General features: G+C 44.0%; 1 protein-coding gene across 20 annotated transcripts in view; it reads left to right on the top strand.

Annotated features, from left to right (window-relative positions):
* The first annotated feature begins 401 nt into the window (after nt 1–401).
* Nucleotides 402–21,082, top strand: part of ANKHD1 (ankyrin repeat and KH domain containing 1) — a 103,937-nt gene continuing 83,256 nt past the window's right edge. For 6 of the 20 annotated variants that reach the window (XM_061456507.1, XM_061456508.1, XM_061456510.1 and 3 more), the window contains exons 1-2: nt 427–884; nt 15,516–15,669. In XM_061456507.1, coding sequence (XP_061312491.1) covers nt 606–884; nt 15,516–15,669 — 433 coding nt within the window. In that variant the 5' untranslated portion in view covers nt 427–605. Of the gene's footprint in view, nt 885–15,515; nt 15,670–21,082 lie in introns of all 20 variants that reach the window. The other 14 variants (XM_061456513.1, XM_061456516.1, XM_061456517.1 and 11 more) reach the window with 8 other exon arrangements.

Consider the following 21,082-nt stretch of genomic DNA (forward strand, 5'->3'; position numbering starts at 1 on the left):
GAGAGGGAAGGGAGGGGGCGGGCCGCTCACCTTGACGCGCGGCGCGCAGCGTCAATCGCCGCCCGCGCGGGCGGGTGTGGGATCACTGTGCGGGGACCTTCAGAGGGGTTCGAAGGGGAGGAGGGTCCAGGGCACGGTAGGAGCCAATGGGGTGGCGCCAGACGCCTTGCGTTGTGAGCGATGTGCTCCGTGGCCAATCAGAACCCGCGATTCCCGGATTCGCTTTGACCGGCATCCCGCTCGCCCCGTGGGCGCTCGCAGCTGCGGCGAGGCCCGTGACTGATGTTCCGGGCTGCCAATGGGCTGGCGGGGAGTTCAGGAAGTGAGGCCGGGGCAGCGGGGCGGGGCGGCGGGCTCTAACCGCCTCGGCGTGCGCTCTCAGGGCGGCATGCTGGGAGCGCGTGACGCCATCCTGAGTGACGGGAGCCGCCGCCAATGAGAACCCGCTGTCGGCAGAGCGAGCCCAATAGGCGCGGGCGGAGCGGCAGGAGGGGGGGCGGCGCGGCGCCCGCGTCCGGGTAGGGTGTGAGAAGTTAGTGGCGCTGCTGCGGTGCCGTGAGGGGACGGAGACGGCCGGGCTCTGCGAGCGGCCCCAGATCAGCGCGATGCTCACGGACGGCACCGCCGCCCCTGTCGGCGACGAGGAGATCGACTCGGTCGCTCCCCGCGCGCCGCCCGCCGCCGAGCCGCCTGCCGCGGCCGGGCCTTCCCCGCTGGGCTTGCGGGCCGTGCGCCTCTTCGGGGAGGCCGGGCCCGGCGGGCCGGGAGGCCCCGGCGCACCCGCAGCTGGCGAGGCCGCCCTCGACTTCAAGCTGGCGGCCGCCGTGCTGCGGAGCGGGGGCGGCGGCGGCGGCTCCGGCAGCGACGAGGACGAGGTGTCCGAGGTGAGCGATCCCGCCGGCGGGCCCAGCCCTCCCCCTCCCCTTTGCCGCTTCCTGACAGGCCCTGCCGCCCGCCCTCCCGCTCGTCGGGCCTGCCGCCGCCAGGCGGGCGCTTGGCGCCTTCCCGACCGGGCGCGGGGGTCACGGGCCGCACCACACCCCGCTTCCCCCCGCGCCGGCCCGGGCCTCCCCGCCGCCATGGGCGTGAGCGGCCGCACCGGAGCCGCGGGGGCGGGGTCCCGGCGGCTCCGCACGGGCAGGGCGGCCCCGGGCCTAGTGCTGAGGCCGGGGAGGAGGGAGCGAGCGAGGGGAGGGGGTCTCGGTACCGCCCCGCCTGCACCCTGCCGAGGCGGTCGGGCCCTCCGCTTGCCGCTGCCTCCCTGCATGCGGAGAGAGGGGGAAAAATGTCTCCCGTGCTGCTGCCTCCTGATCTCTAGGAGTGGTTTCTACTTTGAACCAGGTTTGGAGGGGGAGGTGAGATCCTCCACCCAGCGGAGAACAAAGTAAAGCCTCCGGCCCCCAGTATTGCTGCCCTGGACTCGGGAGGAAGGATATGGGAATCCCAGACTCTGCTAAATTCCATATTTCTATACATATATATATATATATATACACACACATATACTTTCATACAATAGAAATACTTCTTGCTCAACAAAATGGAAGAGGGTAATGGAGGTGTCTTCCTTTGATCTTCCAAACCTGCAGAGAGTTTGAAAGGAAGGGTGTGGGGGAGGGACTGGAGCCTTATCCCATCCCAAATGGAATATTGTTGGGTCTGTAAATGTGCATCTACTACTGCTTTATGTAGCCTAGGGAGAGAAGATAAACAAAAGCTTTTATCTGTCACTAGTGCCCACTCATCCTGCACCCATGAGTGAATCTTCTCTGAGTTTTTGCTTTTAGAAAGACTGCTTGGGATCACAGTTGCCATTGTAACCCTTATGTAGCCTTGGTGGAAAAGAGGAGAATGTGGCTAGTGCTTGCAAGCTTGTTGCAGTTCCAATGTTTTGTACTTCTGTGTGCTTCTGCAGGAGGAAGAAGATTGTAGCTGAGGCCATACATACCTGTTTTGCTTTGGGGGCCAGGAGTGGGTGCTTTGGTATGTGTCCATATTTCTTTGGAAGAAGTGGAAGGAGGGGACCCTGCATTCATCCTTTTTTGCCTTCCATTGAGGATCCTCTTCTGTCCATCCTTCCTGAGACCCGAACTGGCAGGTCTTATCTGAATAAAAGTGATTAAACTAATGCAGACCCCCATTTGCACTTTGCTTATGACCCCCTCATGGAGTTAAACATTGTGTTAACAGCATGATGTTTAACTAAACGAAAATTGTGATGATCAGGCAGTTGAGTGGTTGCGTGTGAACCTTACTTGTGTGATTGCTATCCTGAGCACAGGATGATATGAGATTACATCTTCAAGTACATACCTGTTTTGGGGAGCTGGAAGGCCCATTGTAAATAGAATTGATGAGTTTCTGCTCTCCAAGATGTCTTTTGTGTCACGATTTAATGTGCATTTGAAGATACTAAAGCAGTAGTTACTGAACCTGGAAAACAATGAGAAATTGGTGTTTGTGGTTCTGTACAAGATGAGCAGGGCTCTGCTTTGAAAGCTTATCCCTTTTGAACCCGCCCCATTATTTAAAGGATGTGAAGATTGAGCAGCTGAGGTGTTTACTAAGCACTCTATTGGTCTTTTGACTAATAGCAAGTATTAAGAAAGGCAGCCTATTAGAAATAATGTGTCTGGGAGGTTGGCATTGAGGTCAAAAAAGAAAGGTTTCCAAACAGCTGTTAAAGTAAAATTACTCATTTGAAAAACCTCGGAAAAGCTTTCTGCTTGAAAATATTTAATAAAGGAGAAAATAAAAAAAGGTTGAAATAAAAATACTTGGAGATTTCCAGAACACACGTTGAGGAATTGGGCTAATCTGGAAGCTGAAATTGCCTGGGGAGTTGGTCTGTCTTGTTTCTGGTTGTGGAAAGTAATCTGGGGAAGAGGTATGGGTGGGAGGATGTGCCCATGTCTGTGCATGGTGCTGGACTCTGCCTGAGGGTGAGAGCACCAAGAGGGATATTGTGCGTATGAGAACTAAAGAAGCACCTGCTGCCAGTGGTTTGGTTTTTGTTTTAACAAAGAAAAGTCAGTTAAACTCCTGGGATGGAACACTGCAATCCTTGAAGAGCACTGCCTTGAAAACCCAGTGACTGTTTGGACTGTGGTCTTGTGCCATGAGTCACTGATCTGGGTGTATGCCTTCAGCTATTACCAGTGAGTGGAATTAGTGAGGACTAGAAGGGGGAATTAAAATAAATAAAATGAGTGTTTGCTGTCCTGCCTTGTTCTGTACTCCTGCCTCTGCTTTTGAAGTCATAAAAATAATGGCACAATATTCTGTAGGCTCTGCTGTCTGTCAGCAGTGCTTTTAGGTTTTGTATCCTTGTATTAGTCCAAGTTAATATGCTAAAATAAAATCACCAGTGAAGCTCAGGATGAGGAATGCAATGAAGTATCTATCTAGAGAATGAAAAGAGCAATAGATTTTAGCTTAACTTTAAAGAAATATATTGCATTTCTTTTATCAGATATTCAAGTAGTTTATGGTGAGAGCACTGTCCCCATTTTACAGGTGAAGACAGGGTACTGTTCTGTGTTGCAGAACTGGGAGAGAACTGAAAGCTTTCCGGTTTCCCAGCTTAGTGCCCACTTATGGGAGTCACCAAGCTGTGGCTGGGAATGCAGGGACTGAAGTGGGTCCCATATAGATGAGTTGTCAGGTCTGTAAGGTAGAATTTAAATGCAGCTGTACAGAATATTTTCTAGAATTACCAGTTAAAATTATCACATGCAAATAGAGACAATTGCAAGCTGAAGCATGCCTTTGGGCATGGAGGGATGAGGCCAAGAGGCTTTGCGCTCTTTCTGTGTGAAACAGAGGGCATTTGGAGGAGCTTTTGCCACTGGTTGCAGCCTGAGAGATGAGGTGGTTTTGGCCTCAGCGTAGATAGTCGCCTTCTAAGCTTGATCAGGGTTTGGACACTACCTGCAACTTACTTAGAGTGAGATCTTGGTGTAATTCTAAGTGTGTTACTACTGCTCCTTGTGAATTTTGATGGCGCTTAAAGTGGTGCCATAGGCATGAGCATTAAACAGCCTCCTTCATGCTAGTTGTGAAGCCTGTAGGTCAAGGTGAAGGTGTGCTGGCAAGGTGGTGATTAATAGTGTGTGTAGATGAGGTCCATTGGGTCCTTGGTGGTTGAGAGCTTCTGGCCACAAAGCACAGAGGTTCTTATCAAAAACCATTGTGGCAGACAACTGGGCTGTACGAATAGAGACTTGAAGCAGGTGATAAATATGGCAGTGTTAGTGTTCACAGGATTGTGTGGTTTGCTGATCTGTTGTAAATCAAGTAGGAGAAGCCAGCTGTGCTGGCAGAAGTACCAGAGGAGCTTGGAGCTCAGTTCCATAAGTGGCTTTTGGTTGTGAGCTTATCAATGCAGCAAGTCGCTTGTGTTCTGTGATTCAGGGTTTTGGAGGACTTCAATGGCAACTGGAGCTCACCCACCTCTTGGCTATGGAGTCAGCTCAGCTCTCGGCTTCCTTCTCCAGAGCAGGCTGCCTGCCTCCACCAGCTTGCCTTACTTAAGCCTGTACCTATTGCATAAGCCTCTGGGGATATTTACATAAAGCATAATTAAAAATTACACATAACCTACCTCCTGTGATGAGTAGAATTAATAGTTGAGTGGCATGCACTCCAGTTTCAGTACTTGAAGATTTTGTGTGGGGCTTTGTCTTCACCCCTCCCCCTGTAAATCTGAGTTCTCTTAATTTTTAAACTGGGTTTTGAATTCAGAGTAAATACTGAGGTAGTTGTTTTAAATTGTCAGTGTAGTCTGTTAAAGTCGTTGCTATGTGAACCTGCTGAACATGGCGCTGCTTGTTAAATGACATATGTGGTATAGCTTTGACTTCTTAGATTAATCCTTATACATTTCAATTTTTCTGTATTATATTTGAATTAATATAAATGGCAGCATTGTCTTGACCATAAGGAATAGTAATTCAAAAAGCTAATGTAAATTCAGGTAGATAATATTAGGCAGAAAAGCCTTTTCTCTGAAAAAATGTAAGTTTCAGTTAGCAGTTAATGTTTTTCTTCCTTTGAGCAGCTCTTTCAAAGTGCAGGGATGAAGACATGGAACAAACTGGAAAATTTTCTTGAAGAATTATTCACTGATTAGAATACATGGAGGGTTAATGGATCCAAAGGTATTGAGATGTGATGCTGAAGGATTCAGAAAGCTAATTAGTAGTATGGTGTTTGTTCATTCCCAGCCTGACTTGGCATCTAATTCCTGGAAAAATCTTGGTAGATATCTCAGTAACTTTGAAAGTGTGGCCTTGGGTAGCCAGAAACAATCTCTCTGGTTGTGGGTAACACTTAATATTCAATAACCCTTTAAAATTAACTGATTTGCAAAGTTTTTTACAGAACTCATTTCCCTTTAATGCAGCTTGACCCAGTTGAGTACGTGACCTAAAATAAATGTCAGCAACCGTTTTCTAATGATAGGTGTAGAAAGTAAAGATGTGAAATACTACTGTGTAATTATATAAATATGTGGTGCTGCCCCTTGGTAAGGAGACATTCACCAAATTTAGCAGAACATTTATATAGAGTTACAAATTTGCACATAGGTTTCACCGGTCCATTAGTTACAGTCTGGGGTGGGGAAGAAGGGTTCATTTGAGCATTAATGTAAGGCCAGGCTACAGCTGGTAAGACCCCAGTCCTTGTGTTCTGGTTCAAACTGGGGCTACCCAGCTGCTCCCCCTGTGGGCTTGACAGTGGGATGCTCTTCTCCTTCAGAGGATCCTGCAATACAGCTGTAAGGACAGCTGGATGGTGCTGTGCTTAGAGCTCAAACTATCCTTGTGATGTTCACTCTGATGAAGGGTGAGTGTGGAGAGAAGGGCAATACAAAGGGAGTCCTTTCCTTCTGCACATGTGGCCTGCCCTTTAAAGTTGGGAGCAGCGACATTACTGAGTTGGCTGCTTGTTGGAGGAGTTCAAACCTGGGATTAGACCCTACAGGTAAGGAGGCTGCATAGTTTTGATCTTAGAGGTCATTTGAGTTCTTGTAACATGCATGAAGATTCCTTAGAAGTATCAAGCTGTTCAGGGTAAAAGTGACTCTTGGATTTAAAACAGAGGCAAGTCTGACTTACATGTAAAAAAGAACCTTTCTTAAGTTTGTTTCTCACTTAAAATTTAATGAAGCAAGAAAAATAACTTGTGCATTTTGTGTGAGGACTGTGTGCAGATCTTAGTGTTTAAGTTGATCTCTGAAGCTTCAGTCTTCGATAGGGTGCTTTTATTTTCCTTCTGTGGATACTTTATTTCCTACTAGCACCTCTTGTACCATGCAGACACCATCTGAAGACCTTTTGCTGACAGTATCACAGGATACTGCATCAGAAGGAGCGTAACCAGCAGGTTGAAGGAGGTGATCCTGCCCTTCTACTCTGCTCTCGTGAGATCTCACTTGAAGTATTGTGTGCAGTTCTGGTGTCCTCAACGTAGAAAAGACATGGAACTGTTGGAACAAGTCCAGAGGAGGGCCATGAGGATGATCAGGGAACTGGAGCACCTCCTGTATGAAGATAGGCTGAGAAAGTTGAGGCTGTTCGGCCTGGAGAAGAGAAGGCTGCGTGGAGACCTCGTAGCAGCCTTCCAGTACCTGAAGGGAGCCTACAAGGATGATGGAGAGGGACTCTTCACTAGGGACTGTAGTGCTAGGACAAGGGGTAACGGGTTAAAACTCAAACAGGGAAAGTTTAGATTGAATATAAGGAAGAAGTTTGTTTACTGTAAGGGTGGTGAGGCACTGGAATGGGTTGCCCAGGGAAGTTGTGAATGCTCTATTCCTGGTGATGTTCAAGGCTAGGTTGGACAGAGCCTTGGGTGACATGGTTTAGTGTGAGGTGTCCCTGCCCATGGCAGGGGGGTTGGAACTAGATGGTCTTAAGGTCCTTTCCGACCCTAACTATTCTGTGATTCTGTACTGTGAGCAAAGCTTCAAAAATCGGTGATTTGTTCAAGTACTCTTGTAAGTTTGGGATTTTTTTGTGATCCAAATGCTTGGCTCCAGGGATTATCTTATAGAAACTTTCTCATTGATTCCTCATACGACTTGGAGTTCTGTGATAAACTATTAAATTAGTTTACCTTTCAAGTTACAATTTTTTTTTGTAGCAGCCTTGTATTGTAGTCTGTATTATAAACCCATGCTTCCTCTGAATAAGAGGGAAAAGGGGTACAGGTGAATTAATATTTAGATACAAGAGTTCATTTAGTTAGGGTTACATGCTTGTCTAAACTCTAACCTCTTGGTATACCCTATTAATAGCAAGTTTCTGTATTTCTCCTCTCCCTCTGCTTTATCTGAATCTTGCAGAGTCTTCTCAAACTTCTTTTCATCTTTAGCTCTTGTGAAGCATCCTAGACTTTGAAAGAAGTGTCCTAGACCCAGAAGGGTTGCTCGTGGTTGAGTTACTATGTTGTATTTGTCAGAATGCTGGTGGTGAGGGTGAACACGTGTGGCTGGCTCCTATGACCAGGAGAGGTTTTGGGAGCCACCTGACTGTGTGTCTGTCCTGCAGAAGAACTGTTTCCTATTTATCACATAAAGAGATGGGTGTTTTAGTGGCTGATGAACAACTGAAAAGCACCTCTCTGGTATTTTTAACATTTCCTGGGCATTAAGTTTCAGCTAGGTCCATAAGTTACTCTCATTTGCCTTCAGTAAAACATAGAGATTACTAATTAACTAAGAATTTCTTCTAGGAAAATCCCTAACCTTGTTGAACTCTTCCCTTTCCGAAATCATGAATAAAACGAATGGTGTCACGTGGTGGGTAGGTAGTCAATCAGTCCTACTTCAAAACAAGGGAAAAGAGGAGGCTGATTTTGAGCCTTGTTCGTCCATCATGGTAGCTTCAGAGCATTGCCTGTTGGGAGCATGTGTTCATCCACAATGTGACAGGGTAGCCAGGGGAAAAGGGAGTCTGTGAGCTGGATACATACCATTTAGGATTTGTGAGGGCAAACTCAATACCTTATATAAATAAAATATATAAAGGGACCTCAAGGATCATCTGGTCCAACCTTTCTAGACAACGCATGACCCAGACTAGATGTCCAGGCACCTTAGAAGTGTCCCATATTGGGGAATCCATCCCTTCCCTGGGGTGATGATTCCAGTGGCTGGTGGTTCTCAGTGAGTTTTTTTCCTCTATTGTCCATTTAGAATCTCCCCAGGAGTAACTTGTGCCCGTCTCCTCTCATCTTTTCCATGGAACTCCTTGTAAAAAGGGAGTTGTCTTGGATGGGTATGAGCTTTTACATCTGCAAACAAATGCATTTGTTCATCTTCTGGTTTTGAAATTGTCTTCTCTTTGGTGTAATGATTGGGATTTAATACTTGAGCAAGAATCCCAGCCTGAAAGCCTTGGCCACATTAACACAACAAGCCTGTTGTATGTTCTAGTAGATAAGGATGTTGAGGAACACCTCCTGTTTCTTGGTTTAGGTGAGGGAAGAAGGGCTGTTTTTGCAGTAGGCAGTAGGGAATTTTAAAACCAATGTGAAGTTGGAGTATTGGAAACATGATTTAGAGTGGACTGAGGTAGAATATGTGAAATTGAGTGCTTAATGTAAGTGATGCTTATTTTAGGAAGGTTTACTGGTCTCGTTCAGTGGTTTTCATCAGCATGAAGATTGCACATGTCAAGAGCAGGTACTTGATTCATGTGAATTTTGAATATACTTCATTTGTCAGTTCCAGGTCTCTAAATGGCAGTTCCTGGCTGCAGAAGATTCTCTTGAACATCAGGAAAACTTAGTCATAATTATTTGTTTATCAGACATTGAATGTGTGATGGCTGCAGGCTGGCTTGTAACAGGTTGGGTTTGGGTTTTTTTTTTTTTGCTAGCAGCGACTGAAATGAGTCATCTTTCTTTTCTGCTATACAGAGAAACTTTTTCATGTTGCCAGCCTATTGTGCCAAGAGGATTGAACCTGTGTTTTCTGTGGCTGAGGTTTTTTGAGGGCTAACTGGGAGTTCAGTTCTGTCTTAGGCTTATTGTAGTGTAACATAAAAATGAATTGGAGATGGAAGAGTCATGTATCAGACCGCTCTGTCCAGAGGCATGTGATAAGGTGTAATTTGTAGTATTCAGAGCTACTTAAATTGGCATAAGAATATCTAGTGTCAGTTGAGTGCTGAAGAGAGAATTTAGGTAAGTGGTTAAATTCACGTGAACCGTTTGACAGATGCTCATGGAAGCCTGCTTTTGTGTTCAGTTATTAACACAAGAAAACTGAAAGCCCAGGATCTACAGTCTCTGGCATGGAGGAGCAGTCCCATGCAGCATGAATTTTGGTTTATTATTTTATCTGCATGTTTCAAATACTAGCTATCATTTTGGGCATGGAGTAGTGACTTGTGGTGCCAGGCTCCAGATCCATTGATGAGGCTGGACTGAGCAGAGAGGAGCTGCCTTATGAATGTTGGTTTGCTCCTTGCTCATTCTTACCCATCATTTTAGTCAGCTGAAGTTAGTGCTGAGATCTGTTTGAGTGGGTGCTAATACATCAAGAACACAGAACACAGGTTTATATGTGAATATCAGGTGTGTGTGTGTGTGAGGCAGTTGCCTCCAGTTATGAAGCATGAAGTTGTGTCCATTTTTATTTATGTTGCATCTGTAGCAGGGCTTGCAAAATGAACCTGTTTTGACATGAACCTGTTGCAGCCCAGATCCTATAGTTGCTTGTTTCATGATCTGGTAATTGCTTCATAGATATTGGAATAAAGGCTGTCCTTCAGGTAATCTTGCCTCATGTTAGTCAACTTCCTATTGTAGTTGAAGCTAACCAGATCTACACCCCTCCTCTCTGCCACACTCCCAATCTAATTTCCTGCCTACAAAACTTGCAGGCTGCTAAGCAAAGGCAGTGTGCAGGTAATAACAGCTTCTCTTAAATGTGGGGGGCACTTGGGCTTCTAGCCTTGCAGGGATCTGAGTTGATCTAATGGCTTGCTATTAGCAGAAGTACAATGTTCCAGCTTATCAGACCTCTCTGGTAAGTCCATAAAATTCAGTAAAGTGGTAGAAAATTATTTGTGCCTGCCTCCCTACTGCCTGAATTTCATCCCTTTTTGATGGGTTAAATCAGGTGAAAATACCCACGTTTGGGTGTGTGCTTTCCTATTCCTTTAGGCCATCTCTTGAAACTGAAATAGTAATGTCAGGAAGATACCTTAAGTAGGTGGAAAATTGTTTGACTGGCATGGGGAGGGCAGCACTGAAAAGCACATTTTAAGGTAAAACAGAGCCAGGCCTTTTGCTAGTGTGAGTCTACACCAGGGTGTAGTGATGCGCTTGTCACAGCAAGTTCCTACAAGTGCCATGTCAGTGACAAAAGGCTTCACTTTACTTTCTCTTTGGAATAATTATTTTTAGTAGTTTGAGGCAAGCATTCTTTATATGTGGAATTTAAAGGGGTTTGAGGTCAAACTTGAAACAAACTCATTTTCAGTTTTCACTTAGTGTTATGGTATGTGACGTCCTGTCACAGAATCACAAAATCAGACTGGTTTGGGTTGGAAGGAACCTTAAAGCTCATATGATTCCACCCCCTGCCGCAGGCAGGGGCACCTTCCCCTAGAGCAAGTTGCTCCAAGCCCCAAACCAGCTCCAAGGTGCAGCCTGGCCTTGGGGTATCAGTATTTCTCAAAACTTTTAGAGCAGGATTACAAGTGTTAATCAGGTATTGGCATTCAGTGTAATAAAGGGCATGATAACATAAAGCATCAAAGGTTGGGTTTATCAGACAAAACCACAATATCTTCCTAGTGTGCAGTGCTGCAGTAGGACCACATCTTGTTAATTATGGAATGAAAATAGTTTAAATATAGATGATCTATTTCAGCTTCATAGGCATGAACTTTCAGCCTGGCCTACAGGCCTATATTAGCTTTAAGGAAGCCAAGGTCCCTCTGCATATATTCAGATGTATTTAGACATATGTCCAAATTGAGTTTTTACAGCAATAATTAGGAAGGGTTACCTAACACACAATCAGGTAGTCATTTATTTGCATAAGAAATAGGAGTTTAGGAGTCCCAGTTAAGTGCTCAGGTCCTCAGTATTTGTAGTGAGGAGAGTAAATACCCAGAAAAGTGTTCATAGCTCAGGGGCTGTCTGGAAAATGTAAGTTCAAGGATATGATTTAACAGCAGCTTTTGTTTCTTAACCACACTTTGTGCAAAGATAGACTTCCCAGAAGTACTACTTTGGCACAAATGGAAGGGAAAGGTAGAAGAAGTTGTGTTTGCTGCTGCCCTTCTCTGCCTGGGTAGGAGGAGCAGTCGGAAACGGTGCTGGTACAGCTACAGCAGGAAGTAGTTGTCTGTAGCCTGGGTTAGTACCAGGCTGGTGGTGAGCAGGTCTGAGCCATGCTGGGAAAAGGGCTTTGCTTCTAACTCTGTATGTTGTTGCCCATCTTGCAGGAATTGCTGGTATTAATTGTGAAGTCAGTGCTTGCAAAGTCGCCTTTACATATCCCTGACCTGAGGTAAACTCAGTCATGGCATTAACACATAAATACTGCTGTAGCTGACTCCAAATAGCTGCAAATATAGCTGCTACGGAGGGAGCACCAGTGGTGTAACTGGATCTGCAGAGCTGCGAGGCTGCTGCAGTCCTTGGCAGGACTTCAGGGAAGGTCTATGGTTGCTGTGGATGGGTGTGAAACACAGCAATGCAGGGAAGACACTGATGTCCAGCACCCTGTCCTTGGGTCCCATGCAGCTTAGCAGCTTTTTTGAGGTCTGACTGTTCCTATTTGAAGTTGTTTTGGCAGGTAGGAAAATGTCTTGAATATACATCTTCCTAAGGAGCCTTACCAAGGGAGATGCTTATTAACTGCCCAAAGCAGCTCGCAAACTAATCCAAAAATAGCACAGTGCCTGGTTACTCTATCACTTTGCTGCAGATCTGATTAGGATAGAGCGGGGCCTAAATTTTGCCACATGAGTAAGTCTTCCAGGAATGCCAACATGAAATCTGCTTGGGGTTTTGTTTGGTATTTGGTTTTATTGAAGTTTATTTTTTGTTTCTAAAAGTAGAATTTCTTTGATACACTTCAGGTAGTTTAATTTCTTTAAATATGGGGGGGGTTAGTTATTATGATGTGATCATAATAGTTGCATTCACAAGAGACATGACATCCTGTTGTTCAGCTTATTTCTTACTCTGCTATTGATAAGGTATCCAGCTGTTCATCCTCTCTAGCCTTGCCTTAGTGTGTGAGCAAGTGCATGGATTTATAGCAATGTCAGATGGTCTGACTTGAAACCACACTGCAACTTGTCCTGGCAGACTGGCAATAGTACAGCTATTTTCACATGCTGCATATGGATTTTTGGTATTTTCACACTCAAGTTCTGTTTTATTGTGGTTATATTATTAAGCTCTTACTAAAACTCAGAACCTAAAAATTGATGCTCAACATGTGCAGAAGTAACAAAAGCAGCTGCCTTTTCTTGCTGTGATGTAAAACTACAATGAAAATACTGTATATGAAGCAAGTTTTTCTGTGAGACTTTACATGTGTGAGGTCTCTGGAGGTACAGTACTAAACCTGAAGAAGAGCTGAAGGGCAGTGAGAGGTGAAAAGAACAGACTGCACTGATACTACCCAGCTTGTACCCTAAGTGAAAGCTGTGTATCGTGTTTGCGTAATCAGTGTTAGAGACAGACTTCTTTAGAGGTTCCCCTAAGCAAAATGTGCTTCCTGTTGGGAGGAGAGAGAAGAATTCTTTGCAAGTCAATAAGAGCATTTGTGAGTGGTGAATTAACACTGGTTCAGGAGGTGTATTGGTGCAGGTAATGTCCTGTAAATATACAAGTGAGCTTCAGCTGTTGGGGAGAAAATGGTCCATATCTTTACCCAGTTGTCAAAAAGATGAAGTTTTAAAGGTTGCAGCAACTCAGCCTCTGAAGGCTGATGCTAGACTGATGTGCTTGCCTTGGCCTGAGTGTAGCCTGGCTGTTCCTGAGGCTGGGAGGTAAGGCTTGCCAGGAGCCTCCTGGAACACTTCTGCTGTATTTCCTGTTCATATCAGAGCTGTTTCAGGGTAGGTGCCATTTTAACCTGTCTTCAGAAGGAAGGACTGCTGTTACATTTAGTGATGTCATTGGAAAAGACCAAAAAAGTCCATTAGCACATAATAGAATGTCTTGTATGTGTTTCTCAGTTATATGTTATGAATAGTCCCTTATGCACACAGTGGGATTTTCTGCCGGTCACCAGATGACACAAACACTGTTGCAACAGGGATAATAGGAGGGAGGGCCATGAAAAAGGGGGCTGGAGCAGTTCTGCTCTGGAAGCAGGCTGAGAGCTGGGCTTGTTCAGTCTGGAGAAGAGAAGGCTTCTTAAGGGGAGACCTTAGAGCAGCTCCAGTATCTGAAGGAGCTGACAAGAAACCTTTAGAGAGGCTTTGACAATGGCCTGTATGGACAGGACAAGGGGGAATGTCTTTAAGCTGCCAGAGGGGAGATCGAGATGAGCTCTTAGGCAGAAGCTGTTCGCTGTGAGGGTGCTGAGGCGCTGGCACAGGGTGCCCAGAGAAGCTGTGGCTGCTCCATCCCTGGCAGTGTTCAAGGCCAGGTTGGGCACAGCGGCTTGGAGCAAGCTGCTCTAGTGGAAGGTGTCCCTGCCTGTGACAAGGGGTTGGAACTGAATGAGCCTTAAGGTCCTTTCCAACATAAACCAGTCTGTGATTCTATGATAATATTTCTGGCATATTGGTGAGGCAAAGTGCCCTGTGTAGTCCTGGGGAGAAGTGCTTCTGTAGGTAAGGGTGAATTTTTTCCAGAGGTCAGTTTTGCAGCAGGGAGTCCTTAAGCTGCTTAGAGTGACATAACCTGGAATTTGAGTTCTGCAGAGGAGAATCTTACTGTATGGGCACATTTTGCTGTGAGCTGTAAATAGCTGCTATGTTTGTAGTAAAAATCTGTATCGCTGGTTTAGGTCGCTAATTTTCTGCTTGTTTAATGTTCAGCTCTCAAAGCCTGCTGTCTTAGCTTTAATATTGGTGCCTTGGCCCACAGGATGTAATACCTCTCAGCTCTCCAATTCCATATCTCTGTGGGTACAAATGGCACTCATATTCTGTGTTGTGAGACAAGGCCCTCTTTCTTCCTGATGCCCTTTGTATTCCTATGGCGGCACTGCATCTCACCGGGCACAGAGGAATTGGCTTGGACACGGGGAAGACACTGAGGAACAATTACATGGCGAAAAGGGGAAGAAATGACCCTAAGTTGCTCTTGCATGTCAATGCTCTGTGTAGCTCTCCAGCCTCTTGTTACCATTTTCCCCCAATGAATTTGCAGATGGCCTGATTTGATTTGTTGGGTTTTTTACACTTAAAGTATAAACTGTCCCTTTCTTGAGGTGTTTTGGGGTGTTGTGTGGTAGGGCTGAATATGATGAGAGTTTAATGCTGGTGTGAAAAAGGTGGTGGAAGTAGTAGGGGAGAACGGAGAGAGGAAGATGAGGCTGGGGCATAAAGTGGAAAGGGATAGCTGTGGCTGTGTACAGAGCATATCTTGTTTCTGTGGCTTATTTAGGGCACTGTGTGTTGAACAGGTATCTAATTATGAAATAGTGGCTTTATCTTGAAATACTACTGAAAACGCAGGAAAGGATGTCTGAACTTGAGACAAATTCTGAAATGTAGCTGTGCTCTCATTAGAGAATGAGTCAGGTATCCTCCTTGTTTACTCTGGCAAGTTGTCATAGAACTACAGAGTGTGATGTTGTGTAATTCCATGAGCGTGTATTTGGCGATCATGTGGGCCACTGATGGGACAGCATTATTGCTGCTTAGTTGGAGTACCTGCTTGTTAATTGTTCTACATATCTGTTCTTGTCTAGAAAACAATGATTGCGATAATGCTGAGTGCTAGCTTGGGAACAGATGTTTTGGGCTGGCATTTCAGTCAACTCTGGTATTTCTACTCAAAACAAACTCCTTGTTCTGCATTAGTTGTAATTACTTTAAAAATAGAACTAAAGGGTATCTGGGTAAACTATTCAGTCCCCCTCTGGCTCTCAGATAGGTTCAGCTATACAGAAGTCATCTCTGATGGCTTTTTTGAGTAACAAGGTAGGTAGACTTCTGGTGACAAAGATGCTACAGCTTCTGTAGCAGTCTTGTTTTGGTCGTTTAACTGTCCAAACATGCATTACACTTATTGAATATTTAATCTGAGTTGCTATTGCTGTGGTCTAAGATCTTGTTAATTGTAATATTTACAATAAATTGTATTTCATGAAGAGTTATTTCCTTTGTGTTTTCAACTATCTTTTCAGTGAATTGACCATATGGTTTTTACAGTGGTGTCTTATGACCTGTGCAGTTAAACTGTGATTCTGATAGTACAGTTCAAGTATTTCTATGTTTTGTCTACTATTTTAGATTTAGCATGAAACTTCCAAATGGTAATTTTTTTTCTTTTTTTTTTTTTTTAATCTTGGCAAACAGGTTGAATCCTTTATTTTGGACCAAGAAGATCTTGATAACCCAGTACTTAAAACCACATCGGAGTTATTCTTATCAAGCGCTGCAGAAGGGGCGGACTTGAGAACTGTAGATCCAGAAACACAAGCAAGACTAGAAGCTTTACTGGAGGCAGCAGGTACTTTCTTTGTGTAGTTTCTTCCTGAACACAACTTGGACACAGATCTGCAATGTGTACATTTTGACCCTAGTGGCATATGCACAAGTCTGGACATTTTCCCTGACCACGGAAAACAAGCTCAGTTCTTACAGGTGTTGAGGGTTGCTTGGTCTACTCTTCCTGTACATATAAAGTTAGAAAACTTAATTTTAATTAAATGGTATTTCATTTACCAGATAAGATTGCACATGTTACCAGAGAGAAGATTAAAGGGGAGAGAATGGAAGGAATTAGACTTGCAAAAATTACTTTTTTTTTCTCTACTGCTTTGGTCAGTATGTAATTATTGATTCATTGCTCCAGAAATTTGCAGGTGAAATATTTGTTTCTCTGGTTTAACTTTCACAAAAATATTTTTCCATCCTGGAGTTCTGGGATGTGACTGGAAAATACATACTTAATATTCATGTTTGAGAACTAACTAGATGAACCAGATAAATATTAGTTCTGTAGTGAAAGCCTGACTAATTCAAGTCTTGCTAAGGTTTGTGACTTGGGTATCCATGATGAATTTGAAAATTATTTGTTAGTTTCAAAATTCCAAGGACAAAAAGATGTGAGAACCCTGTTTTGAAACAAATCCTGTTTAATCATGATGGGTACATACTCAGACAAATAGTAATGTGCTGAAACTGGAGTTTTCAGATTTAAGCTTTGAGCACACGAGAGCTAAATGAAATAGTGTTTATTTGCAGGTGTTTAGTGTAAAGCTACATACAGTCTTAAAGGAGAGTTTCATCCTGAGGAAGGAGGATGCAAGGGGCTGTGGGATTGTCTCTCTTTGTATTTTGAATTTGAAAAACCTCTGCAACTTAGAACATAGCATAGCTTTTGTCAGCAGAATGATGCAGGAGCCCTAGTGAAAGGTCGTTCCTTAAAATGATTCTAACTTGATGTAACTCATGGGGGACCAAACTTTGCTTTGCAGGGAATAGAGACAATATCTGGTATGCTCCAGACACTAAAAGAGTGTGAATAATTTGATCCTGATAATTTGTGCTCAGTTAACAGTTGGACTTGATGATCTTAAAGGTCTTTTCCAATCTAAATGATGCTATGCTATGATCCTTTTTAAGTATTTTTAAAAATGAAAATCAGTTTGACTCATGCACCTGATGACTGATGTGTCCTGAAACCTATGGTTAGCTTGATAAATGGTCAGTGGAGATGTCTGGTAGTTAGTGTTACAAGGGCAGTCTCTAGACATGCTTACATTGAGGGGTTGCAGTGTTCAAAATGATTTCATGGTGTTTAACAAATTGCTGCCTGTGATGCCTGTGAGAATGTTTTCTGTAGACATGAAGCAGTAGATGGCCCCTTGTCCCCAGAATTAAATGATCTGTTTTCAGTCTGGGGTTTCCATGCTTTTATTCCCCGAGTGCTTGGAGTAGGGATATAGAAAGTGGGCAGAACAGAAGGAATCTGGAAAGAAGAGCAAATAAACACAAAGAAGTTGCTTTTATTTGGGGGTTCCATCTTCCTCTCTAAAAAGACTGGACAAAATGAATGCCTCTTAATGAATGTGTGAGACTGAAAGATTGAAAACAGTCTTGAGAAAGTCTTAAGAGTTAAGCAGTACTTGTCTTTCCCACTGGGAATTTGAACACTAAAAATACCAAGAGGCTTAGCTAAAGAAGACACTGAGAATCTGGTAATTTATTAAGAAAAGTCATAATCTGAAAGTAATTGCAAAAGAAAAAGTGGTTTTGGGGGGTGTTGTATCTTCTCTGTGTTTCTCTGGCAGGTTTGACTGAAAATACTGTTTCCAGTCTTAAGTGGGCTTCTGGGTTTCCATCGTGGTAACGTAGTGGCCTCATGTTGGAGCTTTGTATTGTTTTGCACAAGATTTCTCCAGTTATTTTAGTCACATTTTAGTTCCTAGTATTAGGGATAGGTTGCAAAAGTAGATGGCAGAGCTATTGCTCAAACAAGTATTTCGGCTACTGCCTTGTCTGATGTGGTTTCCAGGGGAGCTTGGCCTTCGTTGTGATGATCCCCTCTCCTGTGGGAGGCTTGATTCCAACAACCTAGAGCAAAATCAGTCTTGCTTTTAGTGTCTCAGATTTCTCATGGTTTCTCACATACTGGGTTCGTGGCTGTGTCATGAGGATCTTAATGAGTATGACTTGCAAAACTAGTTTTGCTCATTCTCCATGAATCCTTTAATGCTCAGCTCTCACATGGCCTTCTGTTTATTAATTCTGGAAGGTAAGCTCTACCAACTGCAGCCAGGTGGGATGTTGTTCTTCAGATTACTTATGCAGAAGTGGTTTTCAGCCATTGCAGGCTTTCAGATTTGTGTGAGTTTTTGTTTTTCTGTAGCTGTCTTGATAGTTGCTTAGGCCTGCGTATGCAAGTGTGGAGGCCAGAGGTTAGTTGAATAGCTTAAAAATGTTTCTATACATTACATTTACCCATCAGAAGAGTGCTGGATATTTTTTTGCAGTTTAGCTTGTTTATTCTGTTTCCAAGAGGGCTTACAATATTTTGTGGGTTTGGATGCTGAGGGTGATGGCCTTAAGTAGAATATCTAGCAAGAGGGTTGTGCCTTGCCCCCTCTAACACAGCAGCAAGTACACACCTACGTACATACATGTGTGCCCACAAACAGGGGTTGCATATTCCCTACATTTACTAGGTCCACTGAAAGCCTGGCTGGTTAGCTGTAGTTTGGACAATGATATTTCCTTCCGTAATGTGTTTAGGCAAAGCACAGGCACTTTGTTAATGAACAGTCATCTTTAAACAACTGTCAGTGATTGTATTATTTCACAAGAAAAAACAGTTTTACTTTCTGAAGACTGAGAGGCTTCACTGTTCTGTGAACATCAGAAATAGGAGTTGGTTTTGTCTTCAGAAATTGAGGATGAATTAAAACAATTGAATCCTGTTCTTTGGGAAGCTATCCTAAGCAAACCAGGTCGTTTTAATATCTTCCTTTAGTTTGACTCCATGTAGCAAAGAAGGGATTTAAAGGTAAAATGACCTTTGGAAAGAGAACCATACTGTTGGGAGATTTAATTAAACAGATTCTTAGTGTTCTGACAGGGCATAAATGTTCTGCACTACACATATTCAGTTCTCCTGTTAATTAGGGTGCTGTTATGTTAATATCTTAAAATAATAAACCATCTCTGAAGAATCTTGATTCTTCTGTGGCTCCTCAGTAAAGTTGCATATTAAATCCTCTTCTTAGGGACAGTAGTTGACTGTTGGAGGATCACAGAATCACAAAATGTTTTGGGTTGGAAGGGACCTTAAGGCTCATCCAGTTCCAGCCCCTTGCCACGGGCATGGACAGCTTCCATTAGTGCAGGCTGCTCCAAGGCCTGTCCAACCTGGCTTTGAACACTGCCAGGGATGGGGCATCCACAGCTTCTCTGGGCACCCTGTGCCAGCACCTCAGCACCCTCACAGGGAAGAACTTTTGCCTAAGAGCTCATCTCAGTCTCCTCTCTGGCAGGTTAAAGCCATTCCCCATTGTCTTGTCCTTACAGGCCATTGTCAAAAGCCTCTCTAAAGGTTTCTTGTCAGGCCTTTAGGCACTGGGAGCTGCTCTAAGGTCTCCCCTTAAGGAGCTTTCTCTTCTCCAGCCTGAACCAGCCCAACTCTCAGCCTATCTCCAAATCAGAGCTGCTCCAGCCCTTGCAGCATCTCTGTGGCCTCCTCTGGTCTCACTTGATGACAGGAAAGCTCTTTACTGCAGTGAATGGATGGTTGTAGCATTCAGAGCTCTTGCTATTCTTGGCAGGTTCCTCCTTAGGTCTTTCAACATCTGTTCTTAAAAGGGCAAACTTGCCTCTGAAGACTTGGGAAGCTTGACAGGTGAAAGCTGTTTCATTTTCTGTTCCTATCTTTTATAACCAACAGGAAGGGAAAATTCCTTGCTTCTGTAATGCAGTCCTGTCTGGAGTACAAGTTGTTTCTTAAAGAGGATAGAGAAAGGTGGCCAAATAAAAATCCCTTATGCCTGTTTGGTCTTTCTGCACCCAAACCACAGAATTCCATATGAAGCAGGTACCATACCCAGTTTGTAGTGTTCCAGCATGAGTTTGCTGATTTTTCTGGGAAATGACAGAATGCTACTGAACTGCCTTTTTTTTTTTTTTAACCTGAGGAAATAGCTCAGGTGCCTGTGTCCTGTGTGCTCCTTCTCAATCTGAGTGTTGCAGGACTTTGGCAGTGAAACATCAAGAAACAGATGCAGAAGAAAGTGAGAAGAAACACTTGTTCTAGTGTTGGAGCACTTGGCATTACCGTTGAGTATTTACAGAGGGAGGAGTTTTGTTAGCAGAGAGTGCTTCAGGAGTCCTACTGTGGTTTATAAAGAGGCTTGTGAGGAGAATCAGGCTAGTTTGGAGAGGAACCATGTTCAGCTGTGGGTTTGCTTAATGAAACAGAGGTGAGTAGTCCATTGTTGTGTTCAGACGGGGAGCAGAGTTACGCACATCCTTCTTTCCTGTTGAAATACAGGATTAAAGGTGACCAGAGACCCTCACGTAGATTGGTGTATTTGAGACTTCAGGGGATTAAATCAAGTGTAAATGGTAAAAGAGAAATCTAGTTTTAGTAAATTTTTGTTAATCCCTGTTGGATTTCAGTACTTAATTCAGGCATAAGAGCATTTTACTGTGCTTTGGAAAGCTGGTGGGATGAAATGGGAGGGAAAGAGGTTGAGTATTCTGGAACTGGGGAAGGCAAAAAGTGGAAGCAATCACCTGCTTAGTAGAAATACAGAACACAGGTCAAAATATGAATGGGTCCAGATAAAACCTGCCTGCTTCGGGGTACACTGAAAGGACAGAGTGAGATTCGGCAGTTGTAAAACTGAATGCTTTCCCCTGTGTGTATGTGTATCTATATTTACTCTCTTGCCAAGCTGTTGACCAAACCTACTTCTGTTTTTTTGTACGTGATGTGACCAAACCCATTCATTATTCAGTAACAGCAAGAGATTGTTTGGTTAAAATAGATTAGTTTCCCCAGCATTAGGGGGCTTGAATGTGACAAGGTAGACCTGTAATCCAGCAATACAGGGAGTGAGCTGTGGACTAAAAACAGTTCAGAAGATGAACAGCTTGCTTTCACTGTGCATCAAGAGACTCCTTGACAAGTGTCAGTGACACTTTGATCATGTACTTTGTGATCAATAAGATTCATATGGGTGTAGTGTTTCTTTTCTTAGGTCTGATGAGTAACTTGTGATTTAAATGGATGTAGGCATCTAGTCCGTTAGAAATGTAACCTGTGAAGGATTATCTGGGTTCTGCTTCCAACTGTAGAAGTTGAAGGCTGCGGAAAACAGAAGGGTCATGTTTGTCAATTTGATGGCTGCAGCTTTCAAATTGTGCTGGTGGAATGTAACACACAT

Source organism: Pezoporus flaviventris, unplaced genomic scaffold (assembly GCF_033815535.1).
Source record: "Pezoporus flaviventris isolate CSIRO_AGI_PZ_B2104156 unplaced genomic scaffold, CSIRO_AGI_Pfla_v1 ptg000023l, whole genome shotgun sequence".
In the NCBI taxonomy this organism is placed as follows: domain Eukaryota; kingdom Metazoa; phylum Chordata; class Aves; order Psittaciformes; family Psittacidae; genus Pezoporus; species Pezoporus flaviventris.